The sequence below is a fragment of the Apus apus genome, chromosome 4 (assembly GCF_020740795.1).
Source record: "Apus apus isolate bApuApu2 chromosome 4, bApuApu2.pri.cur, whole genome shotgun sequence".
NCBI classification, from domain to species: domain Eukaryota; kingdom Metazoa; phylum Chordata; class Aves; order Apodiformes; family Apodidae; genus Apus; species Apus apus.
Window position 1 is genome coordinate 16,384,990 of NC_067285.1, and position 17,457 is coordinate 16,402,446.

The 17,457-nt window shown below is 37.1% G+C and overlaps 1 protein-coding gene across 7 annotated transcripts in view; it reads right to left on the reverse strand.

Moving 5' to 3' along the window:
- The window catches only part of CPEB3 (cytoplasmic polyadenylation element binding protein 3), an 88,841-nt gene that overhangs the window by 70,929 nt on the left and 455 nt on the right, over window positions 1–17,457 (reverse strand). For 2 of the 7 annotated variants that reach the window (XM_051619413.1, XM_051619410.1), the window contains exons 1-2: window positions 9,805–9,907; window positions 8,294–9,201 (exon numbers count right to left, since the gene is read on the reverse strand). In XM_051619413.1, the coding sequence (XP_051475373.1) occupies window positions 8,294–9,190 (897 nt within the window). In that variant the 5' untranslated portion in view covers window positions 9,191–9,201; window positions 9,805–9,907. Of the gene's footprint in view, window positions 1–8,293; window positions 9,202–9,543; window positions 9,584–9,804; window positions 9,908–17,156; window positions 17,267–17,457 lie in introns of those variants that run through there. The other 5 variants (XM_051619414.1, XM_051619412.1, XM_051619415.1 and 2 more) reach the window with 4 other exon arrangements.

Consider the following 17,457-nt stretch of genomic DNA (forward strand, 5'->3'; position numbering starts at 1 on the left):
CTAACATTTTGCATTAATAAACTATAGCTATTTAAGTTTCAAAACCATTTTTCCAGGAAAACCCATGTCATCCAGTGCCCATCAGTGATGTTTACGAATAATTAGGAGACTGTTTATCCAAGTTCTATGTCACTTCTCAGAGAATATGGAAGATGTAGAGAAAATGACAGATAGTTGAAGGAAAAATGGGTCTCACAATTAAGGAAATAAATATTTCTCTTCCCTGGTGCAAAGTTTTTAATTCCTGAAAAACTGGTATGTAACGAACTAAAACTATCACACGTGACAATATTTTCTTCACTTTTTGGTGCCTGATTTGAAATTCACACAAGCAGCAAACTTAAAGACAGTTAATGGACATTCTGCTTTCAAAGAGATGTATACATAGTCTTCTCAGACTGAACACTGAGAAGGAAATTATTTCTTCAAACTTTGTGCCTCTTATTTATGTTTGTAGAATGGAGATCACACCACCCCTTCTCCTAAGACTGTTGTGACAAAGCAGATCAGTATCCATCCTGATCAGTCCAGTGCTTCTCTTCTATAAGATCTTAGAAAAATTGACAATTTTATCTCTGAGATTAGTTTGAAAAGCATTCAATAAAGAGACAAAGCCACATTAAACAACAAGGAAAATGAAGGTATCAATTATCTGTTTTACAAATGCTACAGGGAACTTAAGGGAAAAGAGAATCATATAATCAAAGCTTATGAAAATAAAAATGTTGACCAAGTTTGAAGATGCACAAGCAAAGTTTCTGTGGTATCTCAACTTGCCTTTTTAAATTCTAAAATTTACAAGTAATAATAAAAAGATTACACAAATGAAGATCTATTTCTATACACAAAAGCAATACATTAATCTAACTACTTTAAAACACCTGCTCATTATCAATATGTACAATATTCTAATAATGGTATAAAATGGTATAAAAGCAATACTTCTGCACTTCTCAAATTTATTCTAAATTATATAAGGAAAATTAAAGAAAGAAGAGGTAACAAAACATGGTAATGATACAGAAAGTATAAAATGTCACAATAGCCTAAAAACTGAAATGCCTAAACATTGCTCTGACATACTTGTTAGAAAATGAGAATGGAAAACTACATTACAACTTACACAGCCACTGCAAAAACAGGTTTAGCTTAGGTATGAAAGAGGCAAATCATCTCAATAGCAGCTAAACCTACTTTGTCAATGTAGTCCTGAAGTGGATGTTACTGAAAAATAATTATAATTATTTTGTGGATAAAATGAACTGCTTATACATACAGATATTGATTATAGATGTACATACATAAATATTTTGCACACATTTATACACAAAATATTAGTATTACTGGGAATGGAAAATTCGCCTAAAGCTTTGAAGTATGCATAGCTTATTTCTCTCATAATACATGTTCCACTTACTCTTGTTGCTAGCTGGTCAGAAAAAAAATTAATCTCTAAACATACGTGGACATTTAGGAAGTTTCCCTACAGAAAGGAAGTTACTGGCCCATATGGAACCAGAAAGAGTCCAAAGGGAAATTTAGCCAACCTTGTGATGAGTCAAGAGGAATTAGAAAATAATGTTTCCTGCCCTTTCTGATGTTTTATTTGTATCCCACTTTATTGAACAAGTAGGTTGAGATGAGAAATGGTAATAAGTACTTCAGGCAACATCCTGACAAACTAAGTACTTAACTGGGTTTGCAATAAGCACAACAGTCTGAGTACCCTTGAGAGAAGGCAGTAACTTCCACCTAACTTGCATTGTTTCTCCCATTTCAAGATCATAGACAACTTCTTTACCTAGCTTTTGATGTCTTCTGACAATAAAACCATTCTTTTCTTAAAGACATGAAATGGAAGTAAACAATCCTCTTTCATGCCTAAAGAATATGGTGCTCCATTTTCAGCAGATAATTGCAGCCAACAATTATATATTAAAGGCTTTCAATATCGATTTCTGGCAGCTGAGAAGATGGAGTGGAGGGAAATGGGGAGAAGAAAGACAGAAGAGATACTTTATCTAAAATCTGCTAGCTGCCATTATGTTTAAGGTCTTAAACAGATACTTTTCCTTAAATAACGTATCACATTACTGTGATAAAAGTAAAAGCAAAGCAGCATGCTTCTTTTGAAAAAACTGTGAAGTCTGTAAACGCCTTTATTTCCTGTGGGAATTTGTGCCACAATTTGGAATAATGTTTTGATTCAATTTCTAGGACAAGCATCTTTTATGCATTAATAGTATTTTCAAACTTGTAACACCATCTCAAGTGATCTGTAGGAGAAAAATCAAATCAAAACAAACAAACAAAAAAAACACATAAAAAAAGAAACCAACACAAAACAAAAAACCAAACAAACACACACAGAAATAAAGGCCAAAAAGCCTTAAAGCCTCTCTCAAAGGTCATCACTGGATGATTTTGGTATGATGTGTTTCTCTGTAGCCTAATTTAAAGGTTTTTGACAGCACAGTAGTCTGCCCAATCCAAGCAAAATTCAGATGTATACAGTTTAAGACCACTATGTAACTTCAAACTAAGCATTCCTATTTTTTAGCTTCCTTTTGGTATGCTTTAGTATGCCAGGAATCACTCATGAGTGACCTTAATGAAAGGAGAGCTATTTCACCAACTGCTAAGAAAAGGAAATGTTCATCATCCACTCAGCAAACTCATATTTGCTTCTTGAAAATTATCTGGAACAGGAAAACATTACTTTTCCAGGTCTCTCTCCCTCTTACAGGCCACTCACAAGAGGAAAAAAACCAAGAACTGGGGATGATCCAACCAGGGAAACAGGAAAATAAGCTGTCATGCCCCCCTTACCTTACCTCCAAAGGGAAAGAAAGGTAATTCATTTATGAAATCTTTAAAACAAAATTACTGGTATATTGCTCTATATTAATACCTTTAGTGTGTTTAAGGAAGTCTTGCCTATATATGAGTTACTCAGAATATCAACGCATACTGAACTCACACCTTTGCTCTACCTTCATTAATTTTAAGGGCTTATCTATGATTCAATCGTTTACTTAAAATCAAGACTGCAATCAATAAGTAATCAGTACTCAAATCATCATACTTATGAAACATTCATGTGTCTTTTCTTCAGTACTGTTACTGTATTTTAACTAATTTGAAAATACAGGTATTTAGAACTCCATCAAATTTAAAAATCTAACAAATATTATAAAATGCTTGACAACTAGAAGCTAAGGCTAGAATGTCATGTACTGCTTGCACTTCCACAACTACGTCCTTTTTTTTTCATTCACAAATTTGCAGGCTGCCAGCATTTATGTGTCATTATGTAAGAAAAATTAAGATTATACTTTTTTTCTTCCTACATGTTAAGAAATAGTTTTTGAGATACCACTAATGCTACCAAGTATGATAACTGTCACAAACAAACTACTAAACTCTCAAGAGGCTAGAGCCCAGAACATAAAATTTAAAATAAAGAAATACAGTGTTTTAAAAATTGATCTTCAAACAGACTTATTGTATACAACTATTTGTGGTTGCAAAATAAAATAATTTTAAAAAAAATTAAAAAAAACCTTTAAAACTAGTCACCAGAGTGTGTTAGCCAGTAAAACTCCTTTACTCATAAATATTAAACTTTGTTACACACATGAATGTTCCAATACTTGAACTCATTTTAATTCAGTTATAAATTTTAATACACAGACATTTGTGAGATATCCTAATACACGTTTCAGGTTACCACAGTGTTAAGAAACACAACTATGACAAATAAGCTAGAGCCTATGAAGGCTGAAATTCATTGCCTGTGAAGAGGTTAGCACACATATTATAAAACTGAAGTTAATAGTGTATTTAATATTATTTTCCCTAGGACTTGAAGATAAAAATTACTCTGCATTAGTTTACTCCACAGGTGTGTATAAGTATGTACATATATGCCCATAATTTGAGTATAGATCTGTATTGGCATGGAGAAAACTAAGTAAGGCCTAATATCACAGGCCTGAAAAACTTCACAAAAGCAGCTTCTTGAGGAGCTGTCTATTAATCATTAACCAAAAGTCACACTGGAACTATAAACATTATGCAGTGGCCATTCCCTTGTCCTTCATTACACTCAACATTACAAACAACTACAGTGTGTTTAGTACAACACATGACAAATTACTCATATCTGCTAGTGTATTACTAATTAGTGTATCTACAGCTAAATGTAAAAATATATATTCATGCAAATATCTTTATGCATATGTACTTACACACACTCGCTGCATGTTTATACTTGCATTTTAAGTATAAAACATTGGATTTCTGCATAATTTCTAAATTTAGATTACAACTTTCTGTGTACAGATTAATTCCTATTTAAATCACTGAGAAAAAACAGTTAAAAAAAAAAAAAAGCACAAAACCAACAAAAAACCTCTCTCCCTCCCTGCAAAAGACAGCATGTTAAAATTATCTTTATGCACAATAAATACCACCTTACTTATTTCTGCTAGAGAAATATTTACCAGTAAAGCTGCCAAGAATGACTTGATGTATGCCAGAATCTTCAGAGGACCAAATCACATTGCACTTTTTACATCTACCACTTGCAAATATGCATTTTTTATTGTTTCTAAAGAACATTACTCAGAAAGCAGCAAAATTCAAACAATTTCTGGGAAATTGTTATAGTGTTGTTATTCCTGAAAATCCACCTGGTAGAATTCCTTAATTAGTATACTGGTCTCCAAATATTTAATTCCTTCTCTCTCTTCTTTTGTAAACAAAATTTCTTATCCATGCTTCCAAGGGTCTATTTCAGGCACTATCAGTCCTTCTAACCCTACAAGACGTGTCCCTATACATATATATATATATCCCAAAGTCAAAAGAAATGCACTATTTACCTGGGAAGTAAAGGAAAAGAGAATTCTGGGAGCAGCTCAGAAGCACAATAGTTTTCATTAAGCCCCACCACTCTGCTGTAAAAAGAAACTGAACCATTGCCCAGGTCCCTGGGACAATCAATTAACATCAGCCTCAAATGCCAGAAATTAGGATCTCTGGGCATAATGGCATAACACTACTGCCTGTCAAACGACAATCACAACAGAAGACCTTTGCCTGAACCACTCAGGAGCTGACAAATATTCACAAGAACAAACAGTCCATATTTTCTGTATTTCCTATACGGCCTTGTTTCACATCTATTCCTGTGATCTTGTCTCCAACTCTTATTTGCTACATCACATTTCACTCCAGACCGACTGCTTCTTTTCTTTTCCCTTTCAATCATGAGCTTTGCATCTTCAAATCTCTTATAAAGTGCAGTAAGTTTTCCTCAGTAAGTGTAAGTCTCCTCCAAAGCTTTTTGGTTGCCTTTTAGCAGTAATCACAAGGCAGATGCCAACAGAATTCCTACCAACTGGTATTTTAAATGTTCTGATACGCTCTGCAGCACAACTCCTTGGGACAGATGCCGATTGATTTTCACCTACAAGGTGCACTAACCTATTGCTCAAATTTTGGCATGAAGACATCTAGCATAATGCTTTATATACATATTTTTAAGAGATACACTTCCAAATTCAAGTTTTTTTTCCCTAGAACTAGGTATCAGCTTTCTTCTTCAGATACTACAAACTCAGAACACAAACCTTGATTATATAAGTTTTCTGCTTAAAATTTTGCATCACTGCAAAGATCTGAATTACAAAATAGGTATCATTGATGCTAACTCAACCAGTGAACATATTAATATTTTTCTTTCTATTTAGAACATCTTGAGCATCATATGTCATTAAGGAATTAATTAAATATGAAACACAAATTCTAGAAAGTCTTATAATCTCAACATAAAAAAAAATGGGTTAGCACAAAGAACTTGTTAATGTGCACTAGTGTTAGCAACTAATGTGTTGCTAGCAAGTTTACTGAAAGGCTTTTCTGAAGCAGATCAAAAATGCTTAGTTATGAAGGGTGGCAGATGTACATGGATAAACCTGCCAGAATTACTTGATAGAGCTGACAAGCAGAACTTACTCTGTCAACATATTGCCCAGTTTCTGAGTGGTGGAGGAAAAAAAAAAAAAAAAAAAATTTAAAAAAGGCAACTAGAACCCTGGCAGCAAATATTAAACTCTTATATTAATTAGAATTTCATTTTTATCAATGGAACTAAACAGTTGCTTCCTATCAGTAGTATGGTTTCAAGACTTCCTTGGCAATTTGTTAAGTATATGAGCAACCAATATTAACCCAGTTTATAAACTTGTATGCACAACTCAGCAGCTTGTATTAAAAAAATACAAGTTTTCAGAGTCTCTGAAATCAGATTGTTATTCCAGCTGGTGCTGAGAGTAGTCTAAGTATTTGCTTTCAGTTGAACAGGAAAATACCAGGTTAAATTCACAGAGAAAAAAACAAGCTTCTAAATTTACATATTGGCTAATACTTCAGCTTTTAAAAACTTAAATTTTAAAATCAAAGAAACTTTAAGAACATTTATCTACGTTTTCCCCTAGTGATGACTAAATACCTGCTGGTTGTAACAATTTACAGCCACAATAATAAAGTTGTGTATTCATTAATGATTTATCTCAGTGACCAATACACAGAAATAAGACCATTTACTGTTTTCCCTAGTAATTAAAATTTATCAGAATTTGTAATGTCTTACATGTAGACAATTTTATTAAATAGAAGAGTAATTGCAAATTGAAGCATGTTTCCTACTCCTAAAAAATGACTGGGAGCTATTTTCATTCTCGTGCAATACAGTAGTTTCACCAGGCATATTGTGTCAAGAATAGTCTTTCTCCAGACTATAGTGCTACAGAGATTGACCAGCAGCTCACCAGAAGCCACTCCACCGTCATTGAGGGTAGCCAATAAAAAATTAGCAACTCTCCCTTTAAACACAATGAAGCAGCAAAATTAACTATGAGGTCTGACTATAAGGTGCCTTCCTTGAATAGGACTGAAAAGTGCACAGGAATGCATATATTTTATTTAAACAATCTCTTAAAGTCATGTGAAGGGTGTTTATTTGATTTTTTTTTTAACTTCCCTTTCTAATACTAAGTGTCATTATAAATGCTATTCTTACCATACTGGTAAGTTAAAAACGTTTGAGAGTTCATACTTTGTTGAAAAAGCAATTACTTGAAGAGAAAGCACATATTAATTATTTCACTGTACTTCAAAAGAAAAAAAAAAATTATTTGTCCAAGACTAAAAAAGCTAACCTAGAAGAAATAAGAGATTCACTTCACCTTCTGCAGATAGAACTGCAAGTGCATGCTCTGTTTTTTTCAACTTCAAATGGATTTCACACCATGACAGTTTTTTTTTCTGCATTAAAATTGCAAATCTTCTATGTGTCCCAGTTTCAGCTGCAATTGATCTGCTTTGTCGTCATAGATGAAAAAAAAAACAACAGTGAAGGGCACTGCAGCTTTAAATATTTCAGAGCTGTGTAGCTAGTAAATAGACTCCATTGCAATATGGCTCTGAAGGTCGTGTCCTATTGTCTCTTTTCTCTGCAAATAGTTTGAACAGCATAAAATGGTTTATTTTATACAATACAATCCCTGCCATTTCTAAATCACGTCAATTGTATTAGGCATTTCCTTACTGGAAAGAACAGATACGCCACTCTTTCCATACACACCCACGCTGCTTCTAGATGTATTCAAAACGTTCACTCTGAACAGCAGGGTGTACATATCAGAGGAATATGGCTTTTCATACGTATACCTTAAGCAAACAGACTCCCTGTTAAATCCCCCCACAACACAAGGGCAGTCAGTTATTGCAATGGTGATAAAATAATTAACCAGATTTTGGGTCAAGAAGCATCTTTGGTCAAAATTAACATGCCAAAAAAGCCTGGAGCCAGCAATTTTAACATCTCCTGTTTCTCACATATGGGAGAATACGAAAAAAAAAAAAAATAACATGCAGCACTAAAAGAACGCAGTCTGCCAAACCTGTTTTTCATGAAGGAAGGCTACTACCTTTTAGATGCTAGAAAAAAAAACACACACCCTAAAAAACCCACAAAAAAACCCACAAAAAGCTTTAAGAATAAGCTTCAAGAAAATCAAGACTGTAAACCTTAAGCCAGAATTTGGAATCTCTGTGTATACACCTTTAGGATCAGCCCCATTTCTTTCACGTAAGAAGACTATTCAATGCAAAGATGAGTTACTGAGATACCTCTCAGACAGAACATTAACATGAAATATACCCCTGCAAAAAATAAAACTCTGTGATAGCTGTCACCATGTAGAAAGTGCATGTAGTCATTTACCTGAAAAGGCAACAGATTGTTGCCATTGTCCGTCCTGAATGCGTTGTCTTCCATCCAGGATTTGGGGGTTAAGGGTGCAGCTCGTGGGAACTTCGGAGGGGCAATGACATTGCTGGAGAACGGTTTTTTAAGGGGTGAAATGGGATTGAGGGGGGAGGGTACACCGACTCCGACTCCCACACCGACTCCCACACCGACTGCCCTTCGAGGGTCCCTGCCAACCTGCAGCCCACCCCAAGGGTTGGAAGGTGTACTCCAAGCTGCATTTTGATGGTTATTCCAGCTGGAGGAGGAAGAAGAGGAGGCAGAGGAGGAAGACGGTTTGCTGGTCATGATGGGTTGATGGCTATAAGCAGCATTTCTCTGGGCAAAGGGTGCCTGATTAGGGCTTACAGGTGACCTCCGCTGCTGCTGCTGCTGCGCTTGCTGCTGCTGCTGCTGATGTTGGTGGTGTTGAGTCTGAGCTAGGCCAATTTGAGGTGAGAAAGTGCCACCAAATACAGGGTTGACATGATGCGGAAAATTCTGGAAAAGCATTGTCCCATTGACTGGAGTAATCCCTTGGAAAAAGCTATCATCCACCGTGTTTGTGGTCCCTGTAGACCAGGTGCTGCCGAAGGAGGGAGACAAGGAGGTGCCGGCTGCAGGTTCTTGTTGAGGCTGGTGAAAGCTCAAGCCAGGCAAAATGGGAGACTCCATCTGCATCTTCTCCTTGCTATTTTGGGAAGAAGCTGATGTGCCGATACTAGTCACTGAACTGCTGTCTTCTGGTTTGGGTGTCTCCGACGAAATGGGTGTAGAGGGGGCTTCTGCAGAGTTTGGATCTTGCTGCTGCTGCTGCCGCTGCTGCTGCTGGGGCTGGGCTTTGCTTTTGTCCATCAGTAAATCATCCTGCATGGTTTGCGCAGCTGAAACAGTAGGGGAAAAAACCACAAAGACAGATTATTAACATTGTCATTCGTACCACAAACCAAGCTGTTTTAATCATTCGCCGGACAAAAATTTCATCCTATTGCTAGTGCTATGCTACAGCAAGTTGCAAGGCAAACCCGTAATCTTCCCCCTCCCCCACTTAGGAATATGTAACCTTTGATCGTGCTAGATTGCCTTTAAAATATTTTTTAAGATGCTTCACCCTTTTTGATGCTTTGCTTCCCTTCTGTCTAAATGAGAGATGTGCTTATAGGGCAGAGATATACAGCAATTTCGCCACGTCTCTTTTCTCTTACACCGGAACTCAGAGCTCTCACCCTGCAATGAGAAACTGATTCTGGTTCCTGTTTTTCCAAGCACCCTCCTCCTCCTCCACCTCCTCCCCCTGGTTATTTGCATACGTCAATAAATACTGCTGCGTCCTTCAGCAAGGTTAAAAAGACACCAGTCTTCATTCTACTCCACCCCCTTTTCTATTAGCAGACTTTTAAAGGAGCCGGGTACCGATTTTCGTTAATTAACAAACAAGCTTTCAATTATTTATCAGAGAGAAAGCACACACGAAATCTCTCACTGACAGCGGAGCGGTTCGTAGCTGCACAGCCGTTTCTTGGTCTTTTTCTGCCGCACAGCTCCACAGCTCGCTGCTTGCGACGGGCGAGGCGCGGGGGAGGGGGGGGAGAAGAGGATGGGGGGCGAGCTGTAGAGACCCCTCATGTACAAAGCTACCAATGAGTATTGTATTTGCCTTCAGTGACCTTACGGTTTTTCCGTCTAAAACGCTATTTTACATAAAATCAGTTTTTTTGCTTAAAGGTGTTTCTAGTTGCTGTATTTCTATGTATATGAAGTCAGCAGTAATTTGTTAATTAGAAAATAAGGTCAAAATTAGCCTAATAGTTATTAGACTATGATGTTTCCGATGCTTTCACAATGAAAAATAAAGATGTGGCAAATTGAAATATTGAAAATATAGACATGCCACATTTGAAAAGCCATCTTTATATGCACAAGACGAAGATCAGGGATGCAAATCATTTGCTAAATCACTACATAAGTTTAAAATTTAAAACATAAATGTATGTAGTATGGTTGAGTCATAGCTGCTAGAAAAGGTACTTTATATTAAATAGAACAGATAATATAATTTTATTATTATTTTGAAACAATAGGAATAATGCCTATACAGACATCAATGAACAGCAACTGTATGAAATTAGAACAGGAACCTCCACATTTTTGCAGTCTCTTAGTCAATTTAAGAGATCATTATAAATCTCAGAAGTATTTTAAATGAGCCAAAAAATCACTTACTTTAATTGAGTAACTATGTCAAAGATGGTCATCACTGAATACCTAATTGCATTTCTATAGAGTTAATCATATGACATATCCACTTCCTCGGGTTACAATTTTTTAGGACTGTTGTTTTAATGTAACAAAGTAAAGATAAGCCAAATCAATTAACTGTTTAAGAAAGGTGACAAACAGTGAAATCCACAGCTCCTTTCTGACATCAACAGTATTCAGATGGTCTATGTGTATCTTTAACATTTTTCGGTTTCTTTCTTTCAAATCTTTTCTGAGCCACACATACACTTTTTTAACTGAAACAAATGTCAGGAGAGGTTTCTGCTATCAGTTAAGTTACTGTTCATGCTCCCTATTATTTACCTGTTCAATACGTAAATCGAACAGTGAGGGTTCATGAATAGACTTTGCAGAGACAACACTAAGGCAAGTTCCTAAGAACAGAGTAAACTATTGCATCTGTAAAATGCAACTCTGCTGCTGCTGATGGGGGTGCAGAAAACCTTGTAAGGCAGCTGAAAGCAATGTTGCAGTAAGCCATAATATACCAAGTTCTGGGTAGCTTTCCATTAGCTTATTTCTATACAAATCACTACTATTCCTAAGACTACAGAAAATTACTAATGATTCCACACCAGAGACAAAAATATTATATTTATCCCTCCCCTGCTTCTGATCTACCAGTACAGAAATATATTTAGAGAGAAAAATATAGCAGCTGAAATGTTAGAATTCTGTCGTCAATAAAGTATATTTAAATCAGTTAGTCACCAGGTTATCTATAGAGGCTAGCACAACAGTTGCTTCGAATATGTACCTTGACTTAGCTAGCTGTTCTGAACTTTATCATAAGGTCTGTAAGCCACATTAATTTTCATATTGCTTCTTAAAGGTAAAAATCACTGCCCAATTCAACCCTCTATCAAGGTCAAGACCTACCTTTAATGAATGAAGCCAGTCTGAATGGAAAAGCACTGGATAACAAATTACTTTGAAAGACAGGCCAGCCAAAGTCTAATGTTGGACTAATAGGCAGTATTTCTTGATTATTTGCTGGTATAAGTATTTGTACAAATTTACAATCTGGTACAGGAAATCTGTATCCCCACAGCAATACTAGCTCCGTTTGCATGCAGTAACCCATGCAGTCAACAAAAAAATTTTAAGGAATGGTTACCTTTGGATTTTCTATGTTTAAAGATCAACAAAATGACAGTATATTTGTTTTCTTCTTTCAGGTTTGGAATATGACAAATAGTCAACCAGTCTGACAAGAGCACTTTGACAACTGGAAGCTTTCAGAGCATGCTCTCCCAGGGCATCATGGGGTTTGAAGTCTTAGCTATAGAGGACATTTCACTGCTGACTATCCTGAAAGGAAGAGGGCTTGAAAGTAAAAATGTGCTGCCTCGCTCTTTCCAGGCAAAATTGCTGCAATCTGAATCACTAGCTCTGAGAAAACAAATATGCCAGACTGAGCTCAAAGTGAGTAATTAAGAGCTTCTGACAGTTTAATTTATAAGCCCAGATCAAATAGCTACCCATTCAGAAAAACAATTGCTAGACAAAGAAATAGTTCTAGTATTTCCATACTTCCTTCCAAGCGCCAAACTTCTAGTATAAGAAATTCATTATAAGCTCAAACCAGCTATAAAATATTACAAAGGAGATTGTGTCATGCTGCTTCACTGAAGAAAATATTAAATTATAACCTGTTGTAATATAATTTCTAAAAACATTCTGAAAATTAAACACAAAAAGGTCAAGTACAAATATTTAAAACAAATCAAAACCAGCATGTAGGCAAAATGTTTTACTATTGGAATAGTTTTCAATTTCCAAGTTACCACTTTTTCATGACTGAGTTATTGTTACTACACTGAAAATTCTACCGAAAAATAAACTACTCAGAAAAGAAGGTGCAAATTTTATTATTAAACATTGCATCTAGTCTGTACACCATGGTTCCATGTTTCAACTACCTCCTATCCACATATATCCAACCTCCACATGAATACACAACCTGACGAGGTCCTCATAAGATATTAACATTTTGATGATTTATGTAGGCCAGGTAAATTTTTCAGAACTTTGTTTACCAGCACTTGTGTTCTGTCTTGTACTAGTCCATGGATTAGTCTGAATATTTATTCTGGGCAATAAGTCATAATACTAATTATTTAGGAGCAAATACTAAGGCTTGTTACCATTGGATGGAATTACTTGAAATCAGAAGTGTGAAAATAGAAGTGTTTAATAAAACTGCAGACTGATTTTTCAAATAATGGAATATGCATAACTTTATGGGTGAGAGAGAGATGACTAAAGCTAAGAAAGATAAATTAGGGCAGTTAAAAATGGGTTGTTAAAACACTTACGTGTCTGCTTTCTACAGTCTGTTTATGTTTGACTGTATGGTCTGCCTGCCTTAAATCAATGCTCTAATTAAGAGTTTCTCAACACTCGCTCTAACCTGTTAGGGCTACTCTGAATCATTAAGGGCACAAAAACTGTTTTCTTACAGCAGTTGAAAATACCTAATTTGTTGAAATATCCCAGCAAGGACAGGGCTGGCTCTGGGCATTTTATACCACACCTTTATGTCCCTACTTACTTCTGGGTTATTACTTTTCAGATGCTTTGAGGATTCATGTGGAAGGGACCGCACCCTTGCTGTCACTTATTCCCAAGGGACAGCTTCACTTTGCAGATCCATTATTAAGATAAGGAGAGTGCTCATTAAGATATTCACAAATGGAGAGGCATTCCAGAACCAGAGGAAAATCAGAACATAAAAACAGGTTTTGATCAAGTAGCCACTAGAAGAAAAACATTTTTTGTTTCTACCAGCCAGCTCTTTTGTAACTGCAAGTTAAAAGATAGTAACAACAGCTGTAGCTGAACGTAAGACCTTAATTCAATCTCATATCTGAATTACTTGACCTGGGCCAGTTCCAAAGAAACAAATATAAGAAAGGCCCAAATAAGCCTAGCTAACTCAATAAACATTGTATTGAGTATATTTTTATTTTATGAAATTCATTATAAAGCAATTTAAGCCTACTATGAATAACAAACCATGCTAGCCTTATTGCCAGAAAGTGAATATTTCATCTAGCTTGAAGGTTAAAGTGAAGTTACTGCAAAAATTAGTTTTATTGTAGATACATTTTTTCTCAGTTTAGATACGTTTAATTTAGCTTAATTGAGGGCTCCTTCTCTTTTAAAAGATGGAATCAAGTACATTAAAAATGCCTAAATGACCTTGTAATTTAATATTGGACATTACTAGCATAGCAGTTAAAATACAGTTTTGCATAAACAGAATGCTTTCATATTGCCAGGTTACTTAGCTTTGCTGAAAACAGTGAATAATTCCAACAGTCTTAACGTTGCCAGATTAAAAGAAGTGTATTAAGGTATTGCTCCTTCATCATACAGCCACTTTTTCAGGCCTTGCTGAAATTGTCAGATAAATATTTAATACACCTCCATACTATTCCTACAGTAATTGCTTGTCAACTTCTTTATTAAGCTTAAATCTGTATAAATTTGTTAACAAAAAACTTAGCATCTTCAAAGACGGTATTTTTACATAAATCTGATTGCCAAATTCAGGGCTCCATTTTAGGCCCTAAATAGCTTATATTGGTTTTGATGATTTTCATTAAGTTCTGTACTTGCCTTTAAATGTGCAGTTTTATTTAATTCAAAGTGGCTGCCACCTCCAGTTAATATCAGTGAATATCTCGGTTGAATCTCAATTAGTAGCAATCTTTTTTCCTCACTTTGCATTGGTGAAAGGGAGTTTGTTCCTAGCAGAGTTCTCTCTGGGCTCAAATGCAGCTACCACCAGGTGAAGGTAAGAGAGAATAGAGTGAGACAGTGCAATGAACACCATGGAGACAGAAGGAACAAAGAGGAACCTACTAAGGAATGATATGGGAAGTGATAGTTCAAAAAATGAAAAAACTACAAGAGGTAACCTGAGATTTATAGTGGAAACTGCCAATGCAAAGAAGGAACCATAACACTTTTTTTTAAAGTGGAAAGAAAATTAAGAGAAAAATGGAATGAGTGAATGAAGGAGAAGATTGTTGGGGAGAATAAAGCAAGCATCTGAACAGAGCTGCTGCATATGTGGTCTTGTTAAGGGAAAGAGATGAGGGCGGAACAAGGAGTATTTTCTCAAATTTAGAAACAGTTTGTTATATGTGTATTTTAGAATCATACTTTTATTCTGAGAAGAGTAGACAAATTGAGAACACATACCTCAAGCTGTCCAACAAACTCCTGAACAACAAAAAGGCACAAATCAGTTTTTAAGTTTCAGGATCTTTAAGCTACTCATGGGATGTTAAAAGGTCTGCCATTACAGAATCCTAGTTTGGGTCAGAAGGGACCTCTAAAGGTCATCTAGTCCAACACCCCTGCAGTAAGCAGGGAATCTTCAACTAGATCACATGCTCAGAGCCCCATCCAACCTGACCTTTAATGTTTCCAGGGTTGGGCATCTACCACCTCTCTGAGCAGATGCCAGTGTTTCACCACCCTCATAATAAAAAATTTCTTCCTAATATGTAATCTACAGCTACCCTCTTTCAGTTTAAAAACATTACCTCGTGTCCTATCATGTTTTTGTAGTTCATGTTTGGAAAAGAAAAAAAAAAAAAAAAAAAAAAAAAAAGACAAAAATCATGTCCAAACCTACCAAGTGTTCACTGTTTGACATGATATTCAAGTTTGTCCAGTCTTGTCACTTCTCTCTATGCCAGTGGTAGAGCAAAGAGGCCGCCTTTGTCACAGGCTGTTTTTCAGAACCTCATATGGTAGCCAAGTGTTCCTGGGTTCTGGTTATATTTCTTCAGGTACATGTTGCTCACAACCATTTTTACTCACCATGACCTACATAGCGGGCAACTAGCATATCCTTCCCACTCCAAAACCAGAAATGGTACAACACACAAATTCTGCAAATACAGAAATTGCACATATCCCATAATCTTAGGAATACAACCAGCTTCCCTATTTCCATTTGCAATGTTTGCAAATAAATACATTTGGCTAGTCTAGCCGACTAGTGCTCTGGCCAACAGACAAGGCACTTGTTCCAGACCAGGAATAGGAAACAGAAACTCTGATATCTAATATTGATCTTATGTTTCATTAAAAGCTGTAATTGGGACATTGGGTATTAGATTCTCTTCCAGGAAGTCAAGACCATATGGTTTACTCAGGCTACTGTACATCCAACGCTTCTCAGCAGTTCAAGCATAACCAAATTTTAGTGTCCCAAGAATAAGTAAAAAATAATTTTCTGGGACAGGATGACAGCACAATGTCTTTTTTCCTATCTGCTTCTATCCATACTTCCTGTAAAGAACACTTACATCACTAGCTACTTTAGCATTCCTGATTATATTATTTGTAGCAATCAGAAAATAAACACCAGCCATAGTCATTCTATATAATACAGCTTAAAAGGCCAAGTCCAGAGATTCTACACACATTTTTACAACCTCTTTGTCTCAACAAAGACTCTAAAAAGCAGGTTGATTTTTCCCTAGCCAAGGGAGCACACTAGCCTCCTTCCTATTCTACTTGATCTCTACAGCCAGGTATATCCACATGCACATGCTGCTTGTCACAACAAAGATCAAGATGTAGGTTGACGCAGATGTACAGTTGTGGGGTTGGCCCCATAAATTACTACCTTGTACAGATATTGCAGTGTAACAAAGCTGTAATTTACACAAAGTATCAGAGTCTAGTTGCATTAAACAAAACTTACTCCAAGAGCTATTTATTAAATATATACATACATATGTATTAATATTTAAGCAGAAAAGGAAAATTCAAACCAGTCGTCACAAGAACCTGAAATGTCCCAACTGCCTCTTATGATCTCGCCTTTTGCTTGAGGAACCTGACATTACGCAGAACCTTCACAGACATGCAAATAAGCTCACTTGAACTGAGAAGTTAAAGAGTGGGAGACGGACACCCATAGAATCACAGAATCCTAGGGGTTAGAAGGGACATCGAAAGATCACCTCGTCCAACCCCCCTGCCAGAGCAGGATCACCTAGAGCACATCACACAGGAACGTGTCCAGGCAGGTTTTGAATGTCTCCAGTGAAGGAGACTCCACAACCTCTCTGGGCAGCCTGTTCCAGTGCTCTGTCACTCTCACAGTGAAGAAGTTTTTTCTGATGTTTACATGGAACCTTCTATGTTCTAGTTTTCACCCACTGCCCCTTGTCCTATCACTAGACATCACTGAAAAAAGCCTGGCTCTGTCCTCCTGACACTCGCCCTTAACACGCACGGTGGAGATAAATGGGAAGACAACTTCTGCCCAGGTGTTATCCATCCCTTTGCTCTGTAAAGGCTTTTCAACTTCTGAATTTCCACTTTCACAAACTGCCATGCTCTGTATGGACTTCATAACATATAATAAATTTTAAAAGCTCTTCAGGACTTTTTTTGTCATTAGGAAGCACGGCTACAAACTGAAATGCGAGCGTCGTCTTTACCACCAGCTGTCCCATGCCTCACCCCCCTTGCACACAGAAGCTAGCGGCCACTAGGCCTCCATGGAGCACAAAAGGCCACTTACAAGGGCGCCCGGTGCTTGTCCTTGTCATTGCCAACAAGACCACAGAAACGGATTGATTTCCCTTCCGCCGTGCCAGCCACCGCCCTCCTTGGCAGCCCAGCCGGGGTAGGCACTTCCCTCAGGCTTCACCGCCCCAAGGGCAGGTCCCGGGGAGGCCGGCCGGCCGAGCAGGGGGCGGGAGCCGCCTGCACCTGTTTGGCAGGCGAGAGAAGGCCGGGGCTGCGCGGGAGGGTGCTGCTGCCCCGAGGAGGGGCCTGCACCCTGCGTGGCCGGGGCGGGGGCAGCGGCTGCCCCGCTTCTC